Raw genomic sequence first — 18,952 nt, 5'->3', positions numbered from 1 at the left:
TTTTTGCCATACTATAGCCTTGCATTTTTGGTGGTTTTTTTCCACATGCAAACTTATGGTGTTTTTCTCCTTTTTATGCAACTTTCTATGCATTGGTGTGTCTTGGAAGGGTATAATATGTAGTTTAATATTGTTTTCAGCAGTTTTTGGGACATGTCATATTTTGACATTTTTGCCATACTATAGCCTTGCATTTTCGGTAATTCTTTCCACATGCAAAATTATGGTGTTTTTGGCCCTTTTTGCAACTTTCTATGTTATGGCGCGTCTCGGAAGGCTATTTCATGTAGTTTAATGTGGTTTTCAGCAGTTTTTGGGACATGTCATATTTTGACATTTTTGCCATACTATAGCCTTGCATTTTCGGTAATTCTTTCCACATGCAAAATTATGGTGTTTTTGTCCTTTTTTGAAACTTTCTATGCTATGGCGTGTCTTGGAAGACTATTTCATGTAGTTTAATGTGGTTTTCAGCAGTTTTTGGGACATGTCATATTTTGACATTTTTGCCATACTATAGCCTTGCATTTTCGGTCGTTTTTTCCACATGCCAAATTATGGTGTTTGTGTCCTTTTCATGCAACTTTCTACATTATGACGTGTCTCGGAAGGCTATTTAATGCAGTTTAATGTGGTTTTCAGCAGTTTTTGGGACATGTCATATTTTGACATTTTTGCCATACTATAGCCTTGCATTTTTGGTCATTTTTCCACTTGCAAAATTATAGTGTTTTTTTCCTTTTTTGAAACTTTCTATGCTATGGCTTGTCTTGGAAGGCTATTTTATGTGGTTTGATGTTAGTTTTAGCAGATTTTGGGACATGTCATATTTTGACATTTTTGCTATACTATAGCCTTGCATTTTCGGTCATTTTTTCCACATGCCAAATTATGGCGTTTGTGTCCTTTTTTGAAACTTTCTATGCTATGGCTTGTCTTGGAAGGGTATATTATGTAGTTTAATATGGTTTTCAGTTGTTTTTGGGACATGTCATATTTTGACATTTTTGCTATACTATAGCCTTGCATTTTCGGTCATTTTTTCCACATGCCAAATTATGGCGTTTGTGTCCTTTTTTTGCAACTTTCTATGTTATGGCGTGTCTCGGAAGGCTATTTCATGTAGTTTAATGTGGTTTTCAGCAGTTTTTGGGACATGTCATATTTTGACATTTTTGCCATACTATAGCCTTGCATTTTCGGTCGTTTTTTCCACATGCAAAATTTATGGTGTTTTTGGCCCTTTTTGCAACTTTCTATGTAATGGTGTGTCTTGGAAGGGTATATTATGTAGTTTAATGTGGTTTTCAGCTGTTTTTGGGACATGTCATATTTTGACATTTTTGCCATACTATAGCCTTGCATTTTTGGTGTTTTTTTTCCACATGCAAAATTATGGTGTTTTTCTCCTTTTTATGCAACTTTCTATGCATTGGTGTGTCTTGGAAGGGTATAATATGTAGTTTAATATTGTTTTCAGCAGTTTTTGGGACATGTCATATTTTGACATTTTTGCCATACTATAGCCTTGCATTTTTGGTCATTTTTTCCACTTGCTAAATTGTAGTGTTTTTGGCCCTTATTGATAATTTCTGTGCTACTGCTTGTCTTGGAAGGCTATTTTATGTGGTTTGATGTTATTTTTAGCAGATTTTGGGACATGTCATATTTTGACATTTTTGCCATACTATAGCCTTGCATTTTCGGTCGTTTTTTCCAAATGCTAAATGAATGGTGTTTTTGGCCCTTTTTGCAACTTTCTATGCTATGGCCTGCATCTGCTGGCAATTCTCTGCAGTTTTAAGTGGTTTTCAGCTGTTTTTGGGACATGTCATATTTTGCCATTTTTGCCATACTATAGCCTTGCATTTTCGGTCATTTTTTCCACATGCCAAATTATGTTTTTTTTGTCCCTTTTTTGCAGCTTTCTATGCAATGGCATGCATTAGCCGGCTACTCTAGGCAGTTTCCAGCTGTTTTTGTGACATACTTTTTTTTCATATAATATTTTGAAATTTTTGCCATACTTCTAAAATGTACAGCCATATGAGTGTGCTGCAATCCTTCAGTTAAAAGCATTGAATTATCACCATCCTCATAACCCTGGGTCCAATCTTCTATCAAAGGAGATAATTAACATAAGCTTGATAAGTCTGTGTCGTTCTATGTGAGAACTTTTCTTTTTTTTACCTGCAGGTACCCGCTTAGGTTTTGGTAGAAGTTTTGCTGTCTTTATCACTGGTATGTAATTGTGTTCTTTCACTGAAACATAAATTTATTTCTTAAAAGTTCATAAATTGTCAACTTCCAGAACAAAACATTGTCATTTTGTAATTAAAGTCACTTCTGGATGGGCTGCAGACATTGAATTTGTAGAGACAGACCAGGCAGACAGACAGTGGGCAGGTTGTTTACACATCGTAAATATAATTTAATATCACGAAACTCCAATCAGTATAAAAGATGAAAAAGTCCAACTTGGGTGAATACATTTTATAGGCACTATACATGTATAATTGCACAACTAGCAGTTACAGCAATAGTTATAACTTAGAGATCTGAGCACCAATTACAAGTCTTATTAGAGCAGAATTAAAAATCATGCAGCACCTGTTGGAAAGAAAAAGGTAAATCTTAATATCTTTATCTGATGTTTCTTTATGGTAAATTGAATTTTTAATAGGCTGATTAATTTGGTTTTCATGGTATGCAAAAGCTGTTGTCTCCTAATAGCTACCTTTAGTTTGTAAAGAACTGCAAGTGTGAATGCAAACACAGCCAAATTTAACATTTTTAATATTTAAAAAACATTTTATTTACATAAATTACAGGAAAGCACACACTGTTATACCAGTCTACATGTACACACGTCCTTTATATTGTCTAGTTGTCTACTTTTCATGACATTCACTAATGTTAGTCACATATTTTGTAGAACACAAGGGCTAGATTTTTTTCATAGCAATTTTTGTCAATGTCTACAACATATGGATAATATTCACAGCACTGTTAGAACAAGGTAAGAACAGCCTTTTGTTTTTTTAACACTATTGCTTCACAAGCACCCATTTGACAACAAGATTCTTTTGGACAAGGCACGGTGCATTTAAACACATCTATCTGTAAACCAAGGAGATCACAGCATATTAAATCTATACAAAAAAGGCTTTACATTTGATACATACTGCTCACTGTAGGAACATCATTTAGCTTTCACAGTTAAGAATTGCTTTGACCACTGTCAGTCTGTCTACTCAGACAGTTGCCTCTCTGCAGCATGTTGGATAGCATGGGGGGCTATGTCAAACAGCCCTGTTTGATGGAGGGATGATGGGATGGTCTCGTGTGCTTGGAGAGGAATCTTTTTTCACAAAGAAGATGTTGTAGAGTCCACCACCTCGCGGCCATTACAGACTGCTGGCACATAGTTAGAGGCTGATCCTGAGAGAAGAGAAATATCAGTGTTAGCCAGGCTTAAGTTTAAAAGCCATATTATGTTGTTTTTGTCATTTTTTCAACATGCTATATTAAAATGTTTTTGGACTTTTTTCAACATTCAACATTCTACACGATAACATGTCTCAAAATACTATTTTATGTGGTTTTCAGCAGTTTTTGGGACATGTCATATTTTGACATTTTTGCCATACTATAGCCTTGCATTTTCTGTCATTTTTACAACTTGTCAAATGATAGTGTTTATGGCCCTTATTGCAAATTTCTGTGCTACTGCTTGTCTTGGAAGGGTATTTTATGTGGTTTAATGTGGTTTTCAGCTGTTTTTGGGACATGCCATATTTTAACATTTTTGCCATACTATAGCCTTGCATTTTCGGTCATTTTTTCCACATGCCAAATTATGGTGTTTTTCTCCTGTTTTGCAACTTTCTATGCTATGGCGTGCATCTGCAGGCAATTCTCTGCAGTTTTAAGTGGTTTTCAGCTATTTTTGGGACATGTCATATTTTGACATTTTTGCCATACTATAGCCTTGGATTTTTTTGTCATTTTTTCCACATGCCAAATTGTAGTGTTTTTGGCCCTTATTGATAATTTCTGTGCTACTGCTTGTCTTGGAAGGCTATTTTATGTGGTTTAATGTGGTTTTCAGCTGTTTTTGGGACATGCCATATTTTGAGTTTTTTGCCATACTATAGCCTTGCATTTTCGATCATTTTTTCCACATGCCAAATTATGGTGTTTTTGGCCTTTCTTGCAACTTTCTATGCCATGGCGTGCATCTGCAGGCAATTCTCTGCAGTTTTAAGTGGTTTTCAGCTGTTTTTGGGACATGCCATATTTTGACATTTTTGCCATACTATAGCCTTGGATTTTTTGTCATTTTTTCCACATGCCAAATTATGGTGTTTTTAGCCTTTTTTGTGACTTTCTATGCTATGGCGTGCATCTGCAGGCAATTCTCTGCAGTTTTAAGTGGTTTTCAGCTATTTTTGGGACATGTCATATTTTGACATTTTTGCCATACTATAGCCTTGGATTTTTTGTCATTTTTTCCACATGCCAAATTATGGTGTTTTCAGCCTTATTTGCAAATTTCTTTGCTATGACGTGTTTTGGAAGGCCACTTTATGTGGTTTAATGTTATTTTCAGCAGTTTTTGGGACATGTCATATTTTGACATTTTTGCCATACTATAGCCTTGCATTTTCGGTCATTTTTACAACTTGCCAAATTATGGTGTTTATGGCCCTTATTGCAAATTTCTGTGCTACCGCTTGTCTTGGAAGGCTATTTTATGTGGTTTAATGTGGTTTTCAGCTGTTTTTGGGACATGTCATATTTTGACATTTTTGCCATACTATAGCCTTGGATTTTTTGTCATTTTTTCCACATGCCAAATTATGGTGTTTTCAGCCTTATTTGCAAATTTCTTTGCTATGACGTGTTTTGGAAGGCCACTTTATGTGGTTTAATGTAGTTTTCAGCTGTTTTTGGGACATGTCATATTTTGACATTTTTGCCATACTATAGCCTTGCATTTTCGGTCATTTTTACAACTTGCCAAATTATGGTGTTTATGGCCCTTATTGCAAATTTCTGTGCTACCGCTTGTCTTGGAAGGCTATTTTATGTGGTTTAATGTGGTTTTCAGCTGTTTTTGGGACATGTCATATTTTGACATTTTTGCCATACTATAGCCTTGGATTTTTTGTCATTTTTTCCACATGCCAAATTATGGTGTTTTCAGCCTTATTTGCAAATTTCTTTGCTATGACGTATTTTGAAGGCCACTTTATGTGGTTTAATGTGGTTTTCAGCTGTTTTTGGGACATGCCATATTTTAACATTTTTGCCATACTATAGCCTTGGATTTTTTGTCATTTTTTCCACATGCCAAATTATGGTGTTTTTAGCCTTTTTTGCGACTTTCTATGCTATGGCGTGCATCTGCAGGCAATTCTCTGCAGTTTTAAGTGGTTTTCAGCTATTTTTGGGACATGTCATATTTTGACATTTTTGCCATACTATAGCCTTGGATTTTTGTCATTTTTTCCACATGCCAAATTATGGTGTTTTCAGCCTTATTTGCAAATTTCTTTGCTATGACGTGTTTTGGAAGGCCACTTTATGTGGTTTAATGTGGTTTTCAGCTGTTTTGGGACATGCCATATTTTGAGTTTTTGCCATACTATAGCCTTGCATTTTCAATCATTTTTTCCACATGCCAAGTTATGGTGTTTTTGGCCTTTTTGCAACTTTCTATGCTATGGCGTGCATCTGCAGGCAATTCTCTGCAGTTTTAAGTGGTTTTCAGCAGTTTTTGGGACATGTCATATTTTGACATTTTTGCCATACTATAGCCTTGCATTTTCGGTCATTTTTACAACTTGTCAAATGATAGTGTTTATGGCCCTTATTGCAAATTTCTGTGCTACTGCTTGTCTTGGAAGGGTATTTTATGTGGTTTAATGTGGTTTTCAGCTGTTTTTGGGACATGCCATATTTTAACATTTTTGCCATACTATAGCCTTGGATTTTTTGTCATTTTTTCCACATGCCAAATTATGGTGTTTTTAGCCTTTTTTGCGACTTTCTATGCTATGGCGTGCATCTGCAGGCAATTCTCTGCAGTTTTAAGTGGTTTTCAGCAGTTTTGGGACATGTCATATTTTGACATTTTTGCCATACTATAGCCTTGGATTTTTTGTCATTTTTCCACATGCCAAATTGTAGTGTTTTTGGCCCTTATTGATAATTTCTGTGCTACTGCTTGTCTTGGAAGGCTATTTTATGTGGTTTAATGCGGTTTTCAGCTGTTTTTGGGACATGCCATATTTTGAGTTTTTGCCATACTATAGCCTTGCATTTTCGATCAGTTTTTCCACATGCCAAATTATGGTGTTTTTGGCCTTTCTTGCAACTTTCTATGCCATGGCGTGCATCTGCAGGCAATTCTCTGCAGTTTTAAGTGGTTTTCAGCTGTTTTTGGGACATGCCATATTTTAACATTTTTGCCATACTATAGCCTTGGATTTTTTGTCATTTTTTCCACATGCCAAATTATGGTGTTTTTAGCCTTTTTTGCGACTTTCTATGCTATGGCGTGCATCTGCAGGCAATTCTCTGCAGTTTTAAGTGGTTTTCAGCTATTTTTGGGACATGTCATATTTTGACATTTTGCCATACTATAGCCTTGGATTTTTGTCATTTTTCCACATGCCAAATTATGGTGTTTTCAGCCTTATTTGCAAATTTCTTTGCTATGACGTGTTTTGGAAGGCCACTTTATGTGGTTTAATGTGGTTTTCAGCTGTTTTTGGGACATGCCATATTTTGAGTTTTTTGCCATACTATAGCCTTGCATTTTCAATCATTTTTTCCACATGCCAAGTTATGGTGTTTTTGGCCTTTTTTGCAACTTTCTATGCTATGGCGTGCATCTGCAGGCAATTCTCTGCAGTTTTAAGTGGTTTTCAGCAGTTTTTGGGACATGTCATATTTTGACATTTTTGCCATACTATAGCCTTGGATTTTTTGTCATTTTTTCCACATGCCAAATTATGGTGTTTTCAGCCTTATTTGCAAATTTCTTTGCTATGACGTGTTTTGGAAGGCCACTTTATGTGGTTTAATGTGGTTTTCAGCAGTTTTTGGGACATGTCATATTTTGACATTTTTGCCATACTATAGCCTTGCATTTTCGGTCATTTTTACAACTTGCCAAATTATAGTGTTTATGGCCCTTATTGCAAATTTCTGTGCTACCGCTTGTCTTGGAAGGCTATTTTATGTGGTTTAATGTGGTTTTCAGCTGTTTTTGGGACATGTCATATTTTGACATTTTTGCCATACTATAGCCTTGGATTTTTGTCCTTTCTTCCGCATGCCAAATTATGGTGTTTTCAGCCTTATTTGCAAATTTCTTTGCTATGACGTGTTTTGGAAGGCCACTTTATGTGGTTTAATGTGGTTTTCAGCTGTTTTTGGGACATGCCATATTTTGAGTTTTTTGCCATACTATAGCCTTGCATTTTCGATCATTTTTTCCACATGCCAAATTATGGTGTTTTTGGCCTTTCTTGCAACTTTCTATGCCATGGCGTGCATCTGCAGGCAATTCTCTGCAGTTTTAAGTGGTTTTCAGCTGTTTTTGGGACATGCCATATTTTAACATTTTTGCCATACTATAGCCTTGGATTTTTTGTCATTTTTTCCACATGCCAAATTATGGTGTTTTTAGCCTTTTTTGCGACTTTCTATGCTATGGCGTGCATCTGCAGGCAATTCTCTGCAGTTTTAAGTGGTTTTCAGCTATTTTTGGAACATGTCATATTTTGACATTTTTGCCATACTATAGCCTTGCATTTCCGGTCATTTTTACAACTTGCCAAATTATAGTGTTTATGGCCCTTATTGCAAATTTCTGTGCTACCGCTTGTCTTGGAAGGCTATTTTATGTGGTTTAATGTGGTTTTCAGCTGTTTTTGGGACATGTCATATTTTGACATTTTTGCCATACTATAGCCTTGCATTTTCGGTCATTTTACAACTTGTCAAATGATAGTGTTTATGGCCCTTATTGCAAATTTCTGTGCTACTGCTTGTCTTGGAAGGGTATTTTATGTGGTTTAATGTGGTTTTCAGCTGTTTTTGGGACATGCCATATTTTAACATTTTTGCCATACTATAGCCTTGCATTTTCGGTCATTTTTTCCACATGCCAAATTATGGTGTTTTTGTCCTTTCTTGCAACTTTCTATGCTATGGCGTGCATCTGCAGGCGATTCTCTGCAGTTTTAAGTGGTTTTCAGCTATTTTTGGGACATGTCATATTTTGACATTTTTGCCATACTATAGCCTTGGATTTTTTTGTCATTTTTTCCACATGCCAAATTATGGTGTTTTCAGCCTCATTTGCAAATTTCTTTGCCATGATGTGTTTTGGAAGGCCACTTTATGTGGTTTAATGTTATTTTCAGCAGTTTTGGGACATTTCATATTTTGACATTTTTGCCATACTATAGCCTTGCATTTTCGGTCATTTTTACAACTTGCCAAATTATAGTGTTTTTGGCCCTTATTGCAAATTTCTGTGCTACTGCTTGTCTTGGAAGGCTATTTTATGTGGTTTAGTGTGGTTTTCAGCTGTTTTTGGGACATGCCATATTTTGAGTTTTTGCCATACTATAGCCTTGCATTTTCGATCATTTTTCCACATGCCAAATTATGGTGTTTTGGCCTTTCTTGCAACTTTCTATGCCATGGTGTGTCTGCAGGCAATTCTCTGCAGTTTAATGTGGTTTTCAGCTGTTTTTGGGACATGTCATATTTTAACATTTTTGCCATACTATAGCCTTGCATTTTCGGTCATTTTTTCCACATGCCAAATTATGGTGTTTTTGTCCTGTTTTGCAACTTTCTATGCTTTGGCGTGTCTCGATAGGGTATAATATGTAGTTTAATGTGGTTTTCATCTGTTTTTGGGACATGTCATATTTTGACATTTTTGCCATACTATAGCCTTGCATTTTTGGTCATTTTTTCCACTTGCTAAATTGTAGTGTTTTTGGCCCTTATTGATAATTTCTGTGCTACTGCTTGTCTTTGAAGGCAATTTTATGTGGTTAGATGTTATTTTTAGCAGATTTTAGGACATGTCATATTTTGACATTTTTGCCATACTATAGCCTTGCATTTTCGGTCGCTTTTTCCAAATGCTAAATGAATGGTGTTTTTGGCCCTTTTTGCAACTTTCTATGCTATGGCCTGCATCTGCTGGCAATTCTCTGCAGTTTAAGGTGGTTTTCAGCTGTTTTTTGGGACATGTCATATTTTTCACATTTTTGCCATACTATAGCCTTGCTTTTTCGGTCATTTTTTTTCACATGCCAAATTATGGTGTTTTTGGCCCTTTTTTGCAGCTTTCTATGCAATGGCATGCATTAGCCGGCTACTCTAGGCAGTTTCCAGCTGTTTTTGTGACATACTTTTTTTTCATATAATATTTTGAAATTTTTGCCATACTTCTAAAATGTACAGCCATATGAGTGTGCTGCAATCCTTCAGTTAAAAGCATTGAATTATCACCATCCTCATAACCCTGGGTCCAATCTTCTATCAAAGGAGATAATTAACATAAGCTTGATAAGTCTGTGTCGTTCTATGTGAGAACTTTTCTTTTTTTTACCTGCAGGTACCCGCTTAGGTTTTGGTAGAAGTTTTGCTGTCTTTATCACTGGTATGTAATTGTGTTCTTTCACTGAAACATAAATTTATTTCTTAAAAGTTCATAAATTGTCAACTTCCAGAACAAAACATTGTCATTTTGTAATTAAAGTCACTTCTGGATGGGCTGCAGACATTGAATTTGTAGAGACAGACCAGGCAGACAGACAGTGGGCAGGTTGTTTACACATCGTAAATATAATTTAATATCTAAACTCCAATCAGTATAAAAGATGAAAAAGTCCAACTTGGGTGAATACATTTATAGGCACTATACATGTATAATTGCACAACTAGCAGTTACAGCAATAGTTATAACTTAGAGATCTGAGCACCAATTACAAGTCTTATTAGAGCAGAATTAAAAATCATGCAGCACCTGTTGGAAAGAAAAAGGTAAATCTTAATATCTTTATCTGATGTTTCTTTATGGTAAATTGAATTTTAATAGGCTGATTAATTTGGTTTTCATGGTATGCAAAAGCTGTTGTCTCCTAATAGCTACCTTTAGTTTGTAAAGAACTGCAAGTGTGAATGCAAACACAGCCAAATTCTAACATTTTAATATTTAAAAACATTTTATTTACATAAATTACAGGAAAGCACACACTGTTATACCAGTCTACATGTACACACGTCCTTTATATTGTATAGTTGTCTACTTTTCATGCCATTCACTAATGTTAGTCACATATTTTGTAGAACACAAGGGCTAGATTTTTTCATAGCAATTTTGTCAATGTCTACAACATATGGATAATATTCACAGCACTGTTAGAACAAGGTAAGAACAGCCTTTTGTTTTTTTAACACTATTGCTTCACAAGCACCCATTTGACAACAAGATTCTTTTGGACAAGGCACGGTGCATTTAAACACATCTATCTGTAAACCAAGGAGATCACAGCATATTAAATCTATACAAAAAGGCTTTACATTTGATACATACTGCTCACTGTAGGAACATCATTTTAGCTTTCACAGTTAAGAATTGCTTTGACCACTGTCAGTCTGTCTACTCAGACAGTTGCCTCTCTGCAGCATGTTGGATAGCATGGGGCTATGTCAAACAGCCCCTGTTTGATGGAGGGATGATGGATGGTCTCGTGCTTGAGAGGAATCTTTTTTCACAAAGAAGATGTTGTAGAGTCCACCACCTCAAGGGCCATTACAGACTGCTGGCACATAGTTAGAGGCTGATCCTGAGAGAAGAGAAATATCAGTGTTAGCCAGGCTTAAGTTTAAAAGCCATATTATGTTGTTTTTGTCATTTTTTCAACATGCTATATTAAAATGTTTTTGGACTTTTTTCAACATTCAACATTCTACACGATAACATGTCTCAAAATACTATTTTATGTGGTTTTCAGCAGTTTTTGGGACATGTCATATTTTGACATTTTTGCCATACTATAGCCTTGCATTTTCTGTCATTTTTACAACTTGTCAAATGATAGTGATATTGCCCTTATTGCAAATTTCTGTGCTACTGCTTGTCTTGGAAGGGTATTTTATGTGGTTTAATGTGGTTTCAGCTGTTTTTGGGACATGCTATTTTAACATTTTTTGCCATACTATAGCCTTGCATTTTCGGTCATTTTTCCACATGCCAAATTATGGTGTTTTTCTCCTGTTTTGCAACTTTCTATGCTATGGCGTGCATCTGCAGGCAATTCTCTGCAGTTTTAAGTGGTTTTCAGCTATTTTTGGGACATGTCATATTTTGACATTTTTGCCATACTATAGCCTTGGATTTTTTTGTCATTTTTTCCACATGCCAAATTGTAGTGTTTTTGGCCCTTATTGATAATTTCTGTGCTACTGCTTGTCTTGGAAGGCTATTTTATGTGGTTTAATGTGGTTTTCAGCTGTTTTTGGGACATGCCATATTTTGAGTTTTTTGCCATACTATAGCCTTGCATTTTCGATCATTTTTTCCACATGCCAAATTATGGTGTTTTTGGCCTTTCTTGCAACTTTCTATGCCATGGCGTGCATCTGCAGGCAATTCTCTGCAGTTTTAAGTGGTTTTCAGCTGTTTTTGGGACATGCCATATTTTGACATTTTTGCCATACTATAGCCTTGGATTTTTTGTCATTTTTTCCACATGCCAAATTATGGTGTTTTAGCCTTTTTTGTGACTTTCTATGCTATGGCGTGCATCTGCAGGCAATTCTCTGCCGTTTTAAGTGGTTTTCAGCTATTTTTGGGACATGTCATATTTTGACATTTTTGCCATACTATAGCCTTGGATTTTTGTCATTTTTACATGCCAAATTATGGTGTTTTCAGCCTTATTTGCAAATTTCTTTGCTATGACGTGTTTTGGAAGGCCACTTTATGTGGTTTAATGTTATTTTCAGCAGTTTTTGGGACATGTCATATTTTGACATTTTTGCCATACTATAGCCTTGCATTTTCGGTCATTTTTACAACTTGCCAAATTATGGTGTTTATGGCCCTTATTGCAAATTTCTGTGCTACCGCTTGTCTTGGAAGGCTATTTTATGTGGTTTAATGTGGTTTTCAGCTGTTTTTGGGACATGTCATATTTTGACATTTTTGCCATACTATAGCCTTGGATTTTTTGTCATTTTTTCCACATGCCAAATTATGGTGTTTTCAGCCTTATTTGCAAATTTCTTTGCTATGACGTGTTTTGGAAGGCCACTTTATGTGGTTTAATGTAGTTTTCAGCTGTTTTTGGGACATGTCATATTTTGACATTTTTGCCATACTATAGCCTTGCATTTTCGGTCATTTTTACAACTTGCCAAATTATGGTGTTTATGGCCCTTATTGCAAATTTCTGTGCTACCGCTTGTCTTGGAAGGCTATTTTATGTGGTTTAATGTGGTTTTCAGCTGTTTTTGGGACATGTCATATTTTGACATTTTGCCATACTATAGCCTTGGATTTTTTGTCATTTTTTCCACATGCCAAATTATGGTGTTTTCAGCCTTATTTGCAAATTTCTTTGCTATGACGTATTTTGGAAGGCCACTTTATGTGGTTTAATGTGGTTTTCAGCTGTTTTTGGGACATGCCATATTTTAACATTTTTGCCATACTATAGCCTTGGATTTTTTGTCATTTTTTCCACATGCCAAATTATGGTGTTTTAGCCTTTTTGCGACTTTCTATGCTATGGCGTGCATCTGCAGGCAATTCTCTGCAGTTTTAAGTGGTTTTCAGCTATTTTTGGGACATGTCATATTTTGACATTTTTGCCATACTATAGCCTTGGATTTTTGTCATTTTTTCCACATGCCAAATTATGGTGTTTTCAGCCTTATTTGCAAATTTCTTTGCTATGACGTGTTTTGGAAGGCCACTTTATGTGGTTTAATGTGGTTTTCAGCTGTTTTTGGGACATGCCATATTTTGAGTTTTTTGCCATACTATAGCCTTGCATTTTCAATCATTTTTTCCACATGCCAAGTTATGGTGTTTTTGGCCTTTTTTGCAACTTTCTATGCTATGGCGTGCATCTGCAGGCAATTCTCTGCAGTTTTAAGTGGTTTTCAGCAGTTTTTGGGACATGTCATATTTTGACATTTTTGCCATACTATAGCCTTGCATTTTCGGTCATTTTTACAACTTGTCAAATGATAGTGTTTATGGCCCTTATTGCAAATTTCTGTGCTACTGCTTGTCTTGGAAGGGTATTTTATGTGGTTTAATGTGGTTTTCAGCTGTTTTTGGGACATGCCATATTTTAACATTTTTGCCATACTATAGCCTTGGATTTTTTGTCATTTTTTCCACATGCCAAATTATGGTGTTTTTAGCCTTTTTTGCGACTTTCTATGCTATGGCGTGCATCTGCAGGCAATTCTCTGCAGTTTTAAGTGGTTTTCAGCAGTTTTTGGGACATGTCATATTTTGACATTTTTGCCATACTATAGCCTTGGATTTTTTTGTCATTTTTTCCACATGCCAAATTGTAGTGTTTTTGGCCCTTATTGATAATTTCTGTGCTACTGCTTGTCTTGGAAGGCTATTTTATGTGGTTTAATGCGGTTTTCAGCTGTTTTTGGGACATGCCATATTTTGAGTTTTGCCATACTATAGCCTTGCATTTTCGATCATTTTTTCCACATGCCAAATTATGGTGTTTTTGGCCTTTCTTGCAACTTTCTATGCCATGGCGTGCATCTGCAGGCAATTCTCTGCAGTTTTAAGTGGTTTTCAGCTGTTTTTGGGACATGCCATATTTTAACATTTTTGCCATACTATAGCCTTGGATTTTTTGTCATTTTTTCCACATGCCAAATTATGGTGTTTTTAGCCTTTTTTGCGACTTTCTATGCTATGGCGTGCATCTGCAGGCAATTCTCTGCAGTTTTAAGTGGTTTTCAGCTATTTTTGGGACATGTCATATTTTGACATTTTTGCCATACTATAGCCTTGGATTTTTTGTCATTTTTTCCACATGCCAAATTATGGTGTTTTCAGCCTTATTTGCAAATTTCTTTGCTATGACGTGTTTTGGAAGGCCACTTTATGTGGTTTAATGTGGTTTTCAGCTGTTTTTGGGACATGCCATATTTTGAGTTTTTTGCCATACTATAGCCTTGCATTTTCAATCATTTTTTCCACATGCCAAGTTATGGTGTTTTTGGCCTTTTTTGCAACTTTCTATGCTATGGCGTGCATCTGCAGGCAATTCTCTGCAGTTTTAAGTGGTTTTCAGCAGTTTTTGGGACATGTCATATTTTGACATTTTGCCATACTATAGCCTTGGATTTTTTGTCATTTTTTCCACATGCCAAATTATGGTGTTTTCAGCCTTATTTGCAAATTTCTTTGCTATGACGTGTTTTGGAAGGCCACTTTATGTGGTTTAATGTGGTTTTCAGCAGTTTTTGGGACATGTCATATTTTGACATTTTTGCCATACTATAGCCTTGCATTTTCGGTCATTTTTACAACTTGCCAAATTATAGTGTTTATGGCCCTTATTGCAAATTTCTGTGCTACCGCTTGTCTTGGAAGGCTATTTTATGTGGTTTAATGTGGTTTTCAGCTGTTTTTGGGACATGTCATATTTTGACATTTTTGCCATACTATAGCCTTGGATTTTTTGTCATTTTTTCCACATGCCAAATTATGGTGTTTTCAGCCTTATTTGCAAATTTCTTTGCTATGACGTGTTTTGGAAGGCCACTTTATGTGGTTTAATGTAGTTTCAGCTGTTTTGGGACATGCCATATTTTAACATTTTGCCATACTATAGCCTTGGATTTTGTCATTTTTTCCACATGCCAAATTATGGTGTTTTTAGCCTTTTTTGCGACTTTCTATGCTATGGCGTGCATCTGCAGGCAATTCTCTGCAGTTTTAAGTGGTTTTCAGCTATTTTTGGGACATGTCATATTTTGACATTTTGCCATACTATAGCCTTGGATTTTGTCATTTTTCCACATGCCAAATTATGGTGTTTTCAGCCTTATTTGCAAATTTCTTTGCTATGACGTGTTTTGAAGGCCACTTTATGTGGTTTAATGTGGTTTTCAGCTGTTTTTGGGACATGCCATATTTTGAGTTTTTTGCCATACTATAGCCTTGCATTTTCAATCATTTTTTCCACATGCCAAGTTATGGTGTTTTTGGCCTTTTTTGCAACTTTCTATGCTATGGCGTGCATCTGCAGGCAATTCTCTGCAGTTTTAAGTGGTTTTCAGCAGTTTTTGGGACATGTCATATTTTGACATTTTTGCCATACTATAGCCTTGCATTTTGGTCATTTTTACAACTTGTCAAATGATAGTGTTTATGGCCCTTATTGCAAATTTCTGTGCTACTGCTTGTCTTGGAAGGGTATTTTATGTGGTTTAATGTGGTTTTCAGCTGTTTTTGGGACATGCCATATTTTAACATTTTGCCATACTATAGCCTTGGATTTTTGTCATTTTTCCACATGCCAAATTATGGTGTTTTTAGCCTTTTGCGACTTTCTATGCTATGGCGTGCATCTGCAGGCAATTCTCTGCAGTTTTAAGTGGTTTTCAGCAGTTTTTGGGACATGTCATATTTTGACATTTTTGCCATACTATAGCCTTGGATTTTTGTCATTTTTCCACATGCCAAATTGTAGTGTTTTTGGCCCTTATTGATAATTTCTGTGCTACTGCTTGTCTTGGAAGGCTATTTTATGTGGTTTAATGCGGTTTTCAGCTGTTTTTGGGACATGCCATATTTTGAGTTTTTTGCCATACTATAGCCTTGCATTTTCGATCATTTTTTCCACATGCCAAATTATGGTGTTTTTGGCCTTTCTTGCAACTTTCTATGCCATGGCGTGCATCTGCAGGCAATTCTCTGCAGTTTTAAGTGGTTTTCAGCTGTTTTTGGGACATGCCATATTTTAACATTTTGCCATACTATAGCCTTGGATTTTTGTCATTTTTTCCACATGCCAAATTATGGTGTTTTAGCCTTTTTTGCATTTCTATGCTATGGCGTGCATCTGCAGGCAATTCTCTGCAGTTTTAAGTGGTTTTCAGCTATTTTTGGGACATGTCATATTTTGACATTTTTGCCATACTATAGCCTTGGATTTTTTGTCATTTTTCCACATGCCAAATTATGGTGTTTTCAGCCTTATTTGCAAATTTCTTTGCTATGACGTGTTTTGGAAGGCCACTTTATGTGGTTTAATGTGGTTTTCAGCTGTTTTTGGGACATGCCATATTTTGAGTTTTTGCCATACTATAGCCTTGCATTTTCAATCATTTTTTCCACATGCCAAGTTATGGTGTTTTTGGCCTTTTTTGCAACTTTCTATGCTATGGCGTGCATCTGCAGGCAATTCTCTGCAGTTTTAAGTGGTTTTCAGCAGTTTTTGGGACATGTCATATTTTGACATTTTTGCCATACTATAGCCTTGGATTTTTTGTCATTTTTTCCACATGCCAAATTATGGTGTTTTCAGCCTTATTTGCAAATTTCTTTGCTATGACGTGTTTTGGAAGGCCACTTTATGTGGTTTAATGTGGTTTTCAGCAGTTTTTGGGACATGTCATATTTTGACATTTTTGCCATACTATAGCCTTGCATTTTCGGTCATTTTTACAACTTGCCAAATTATAGTGTTTATGGCCCTTATTGCAAATTTCTGTGCTACCGCTTGTCTTGGAAGGCTATTTTATGTGGTTTAATGTGGTTTTCAGCTGTTTTTGGGACATGTCATATTTTGACATTTTTGCCATACTATAGCCTTGGATTTTTTGTCATTTTTTCCACATGCCAAATTATGGTGTTTTCAGCCTTATTTGCAAATTTCTTTGCTATGACGTGTTTTGGAAGGCCACTTTATGTGGTTTAATGTGGTTTTCAGCTGTTTTTGGGACATGCCATATTTTGAGTTTTTTGCCATACTATAGCCTTGCATTTTCAATCATTTTTTCCACATGCCAAATTATGGTGTTTTTGGCCTTTTTTGCAACTTTCTATGCTATGGCGTGCATCTGCAGGCAATTCTCTGCAGTTTTAAGTGGTTTTCAGCTATTTTTGGAACATGTCATATTTTGACATTTTTGCCATACTATAGCCTTGCATTTCCGGTCATTTTTACAACTTGCCAAATTATAGTGTTTATGGCCCTTATTGCAAATTTCTGTGCTACCGCTTGTCTTGGAAGGCTATTTTATGTGGTTTAATGTGGTTTTCAGCTGTTTTTGGGACATGTCATATTTTGACATTTTTGCCATACTATAGCCTTGCATTTTCGGTCATTTTTACAACTTGTCAAATGATAGTGTTTATGGCCCTTATTGCAAATTTCTGTGCTACTGCTTGTCTTGGAAGGGTATTTTATGTGGTTTAATGTGGTTTTCAGCTGTTTTTGGGACATGCCATATTTTAACATTTTTGCCATACTATAGCCTTGCATTTTCGGTCATTTTTTCCACATGCCAAATTATGGTGTTTTTGTCCTGTTTTGCAACTTTCTATGCTATGGCGTGCATCTGCAGGCGATTCTCTGCAGTTTTAAGTGGTTTTCAGCTATTTTTGGGACATGTCATATTTTGACATTTTTGCCATACTATAGCCTTGGATTTTTTTGTCATTTTTTCCACATGCCAAATTATGGTGTTTTCAGCCTCATTTGCAAATTTCTTTGCCATGATGTGTTTTGGAAGGCCACTTTATGTGGTTTAATGTTATTTTCAGCAGTTTTTGGGACATGTCATATTTTGACATTTTTGCCATACTATAGCCTTGCATTTTCGGTCATTTTTACAACTTGCCAAATTATAGTGTTTTTGGCCCTTATTGCAAATTTCTGTGCTACTGCTTGTCTTGGAAGGCTATTTTATGTGGTTTAGTGTGGTTTTCAGCTGTTTTTGGGACATGCCATATTTTGAGTTTTTTGCCATACTATAGCCTTGCATTTTCGATCATTTTTTCCACATGCCAAATTATGGTGTTTTTGGCCTTTCTTGCAACTTTCTATGCCATGGCGTACATCTGCAGGCAATTCTCTGCAGTTTTAAGTGGTTTTCAGCTGTTTTTGGGACATGCCATATTTTAACATTTTTGCCATACTATAGCCTTGCATTTTCGGTCATTTTTTCCACATGCCAAATTATGGTGTTTTTGTCCTGTTTTGCAACTTTCTATGCTTTGGCGTGTCTCGATAGGCCATTTAATGTGGTTTAATGTGGTTTTCAGCTGTTTTTGGGACATGCCATATTTTGAGTTTTTTGCCATACTATAGCCAAAATATGACATGTCCCCAAAATAGCTGAAAACCACTTAAAACTGCAGAGAATTGCCTGCAGATGCACGCCATAGCATAGAAAGTTGCAAGAAAGGACAAAAACACCATAAATGTAAAATGAAAATGCAACTAGTATGGCAAAAATGTTATAATGTCCCAAAATAGCTGAAACCACTTAAAATAAAATCGCCTTGCAGATGCACGCCATAGCATAGAAAGTTGCAAAACAGGAGAAAACACCATAATTTATGTAAATGACATGAGCTATAGTATGGCAAAATGTTAAAATATGGCATGTCCCAAAAACAGCTGAAAACCACATTAAACCACATAAAATACCCTTCCAAGACAAGCAGTAGCACAGGAATTTTCGATAAGGGCCAAAAACACTACAATTTGGCAAGGTGTAAAAATGACCGAAAATGCAAGGCTAGTATAAAACTCAAAATATGGCATGTCCCAAAAACTGAAAACCACATTAAACCAACTATCGAGATAGAAAGTTGCAAAACAGGCAAATGAATGCAAATAGTATG

The 18,952-nt window shown here is 35.9% G+C and overlaps 1 protein-coding gene across 2 annotated transcripts in view; it reads right to left on the bottom strand.

Moving 5' to 3' along the window:
- Positions 1-2,478: 2,478 nt before the first annotated feature.
- Positions 2,479-18,952, bottom strand: part of grm2b (glutamate receptor, metabotropic 2b) — a 53,264-nt gene continuing 36,790 nt past the window's right edge. Inside the window, exon 6 of one of the 2 annotated variants that reach the window (XM_088090006.1) lies at positions 2,479-3,441. In XM_088090006.1, coding sequence (XP_087946132.1) covers positions 3,368-3,441 — 74 coding nt within the window. In that variant the 3' untranslated portion in view covers positions 2,479-3,367. Of the gene's footprint in view, positions 3,442-10,799; positions 10,890-18,952 lie in introns of those variants that run through there. The other variant, XM_088090012.1, reaches the window with a different exon arrangement.

This window comes from Plectropomus leopardus, chromosome 2, assembly GCF_026936395.1.
Source record: "Plectropomus leopardus strain MGB_pleo_1.0 chromosome 2, ASM2693639v1, whole genome shotgun sequence".
Classification (NCBI taxonomy): Eukaryota; Metazoa; Chordata; class Actinopteri; order Perciformes; family Serranidae; genus Plectropomus; species Plectropomus leopardus.
The sequence above is the reverse complement of the archived record's forward strand: the minus strand, read 5'-3'. Positions and strand labels throughout refer to the sequence as shown.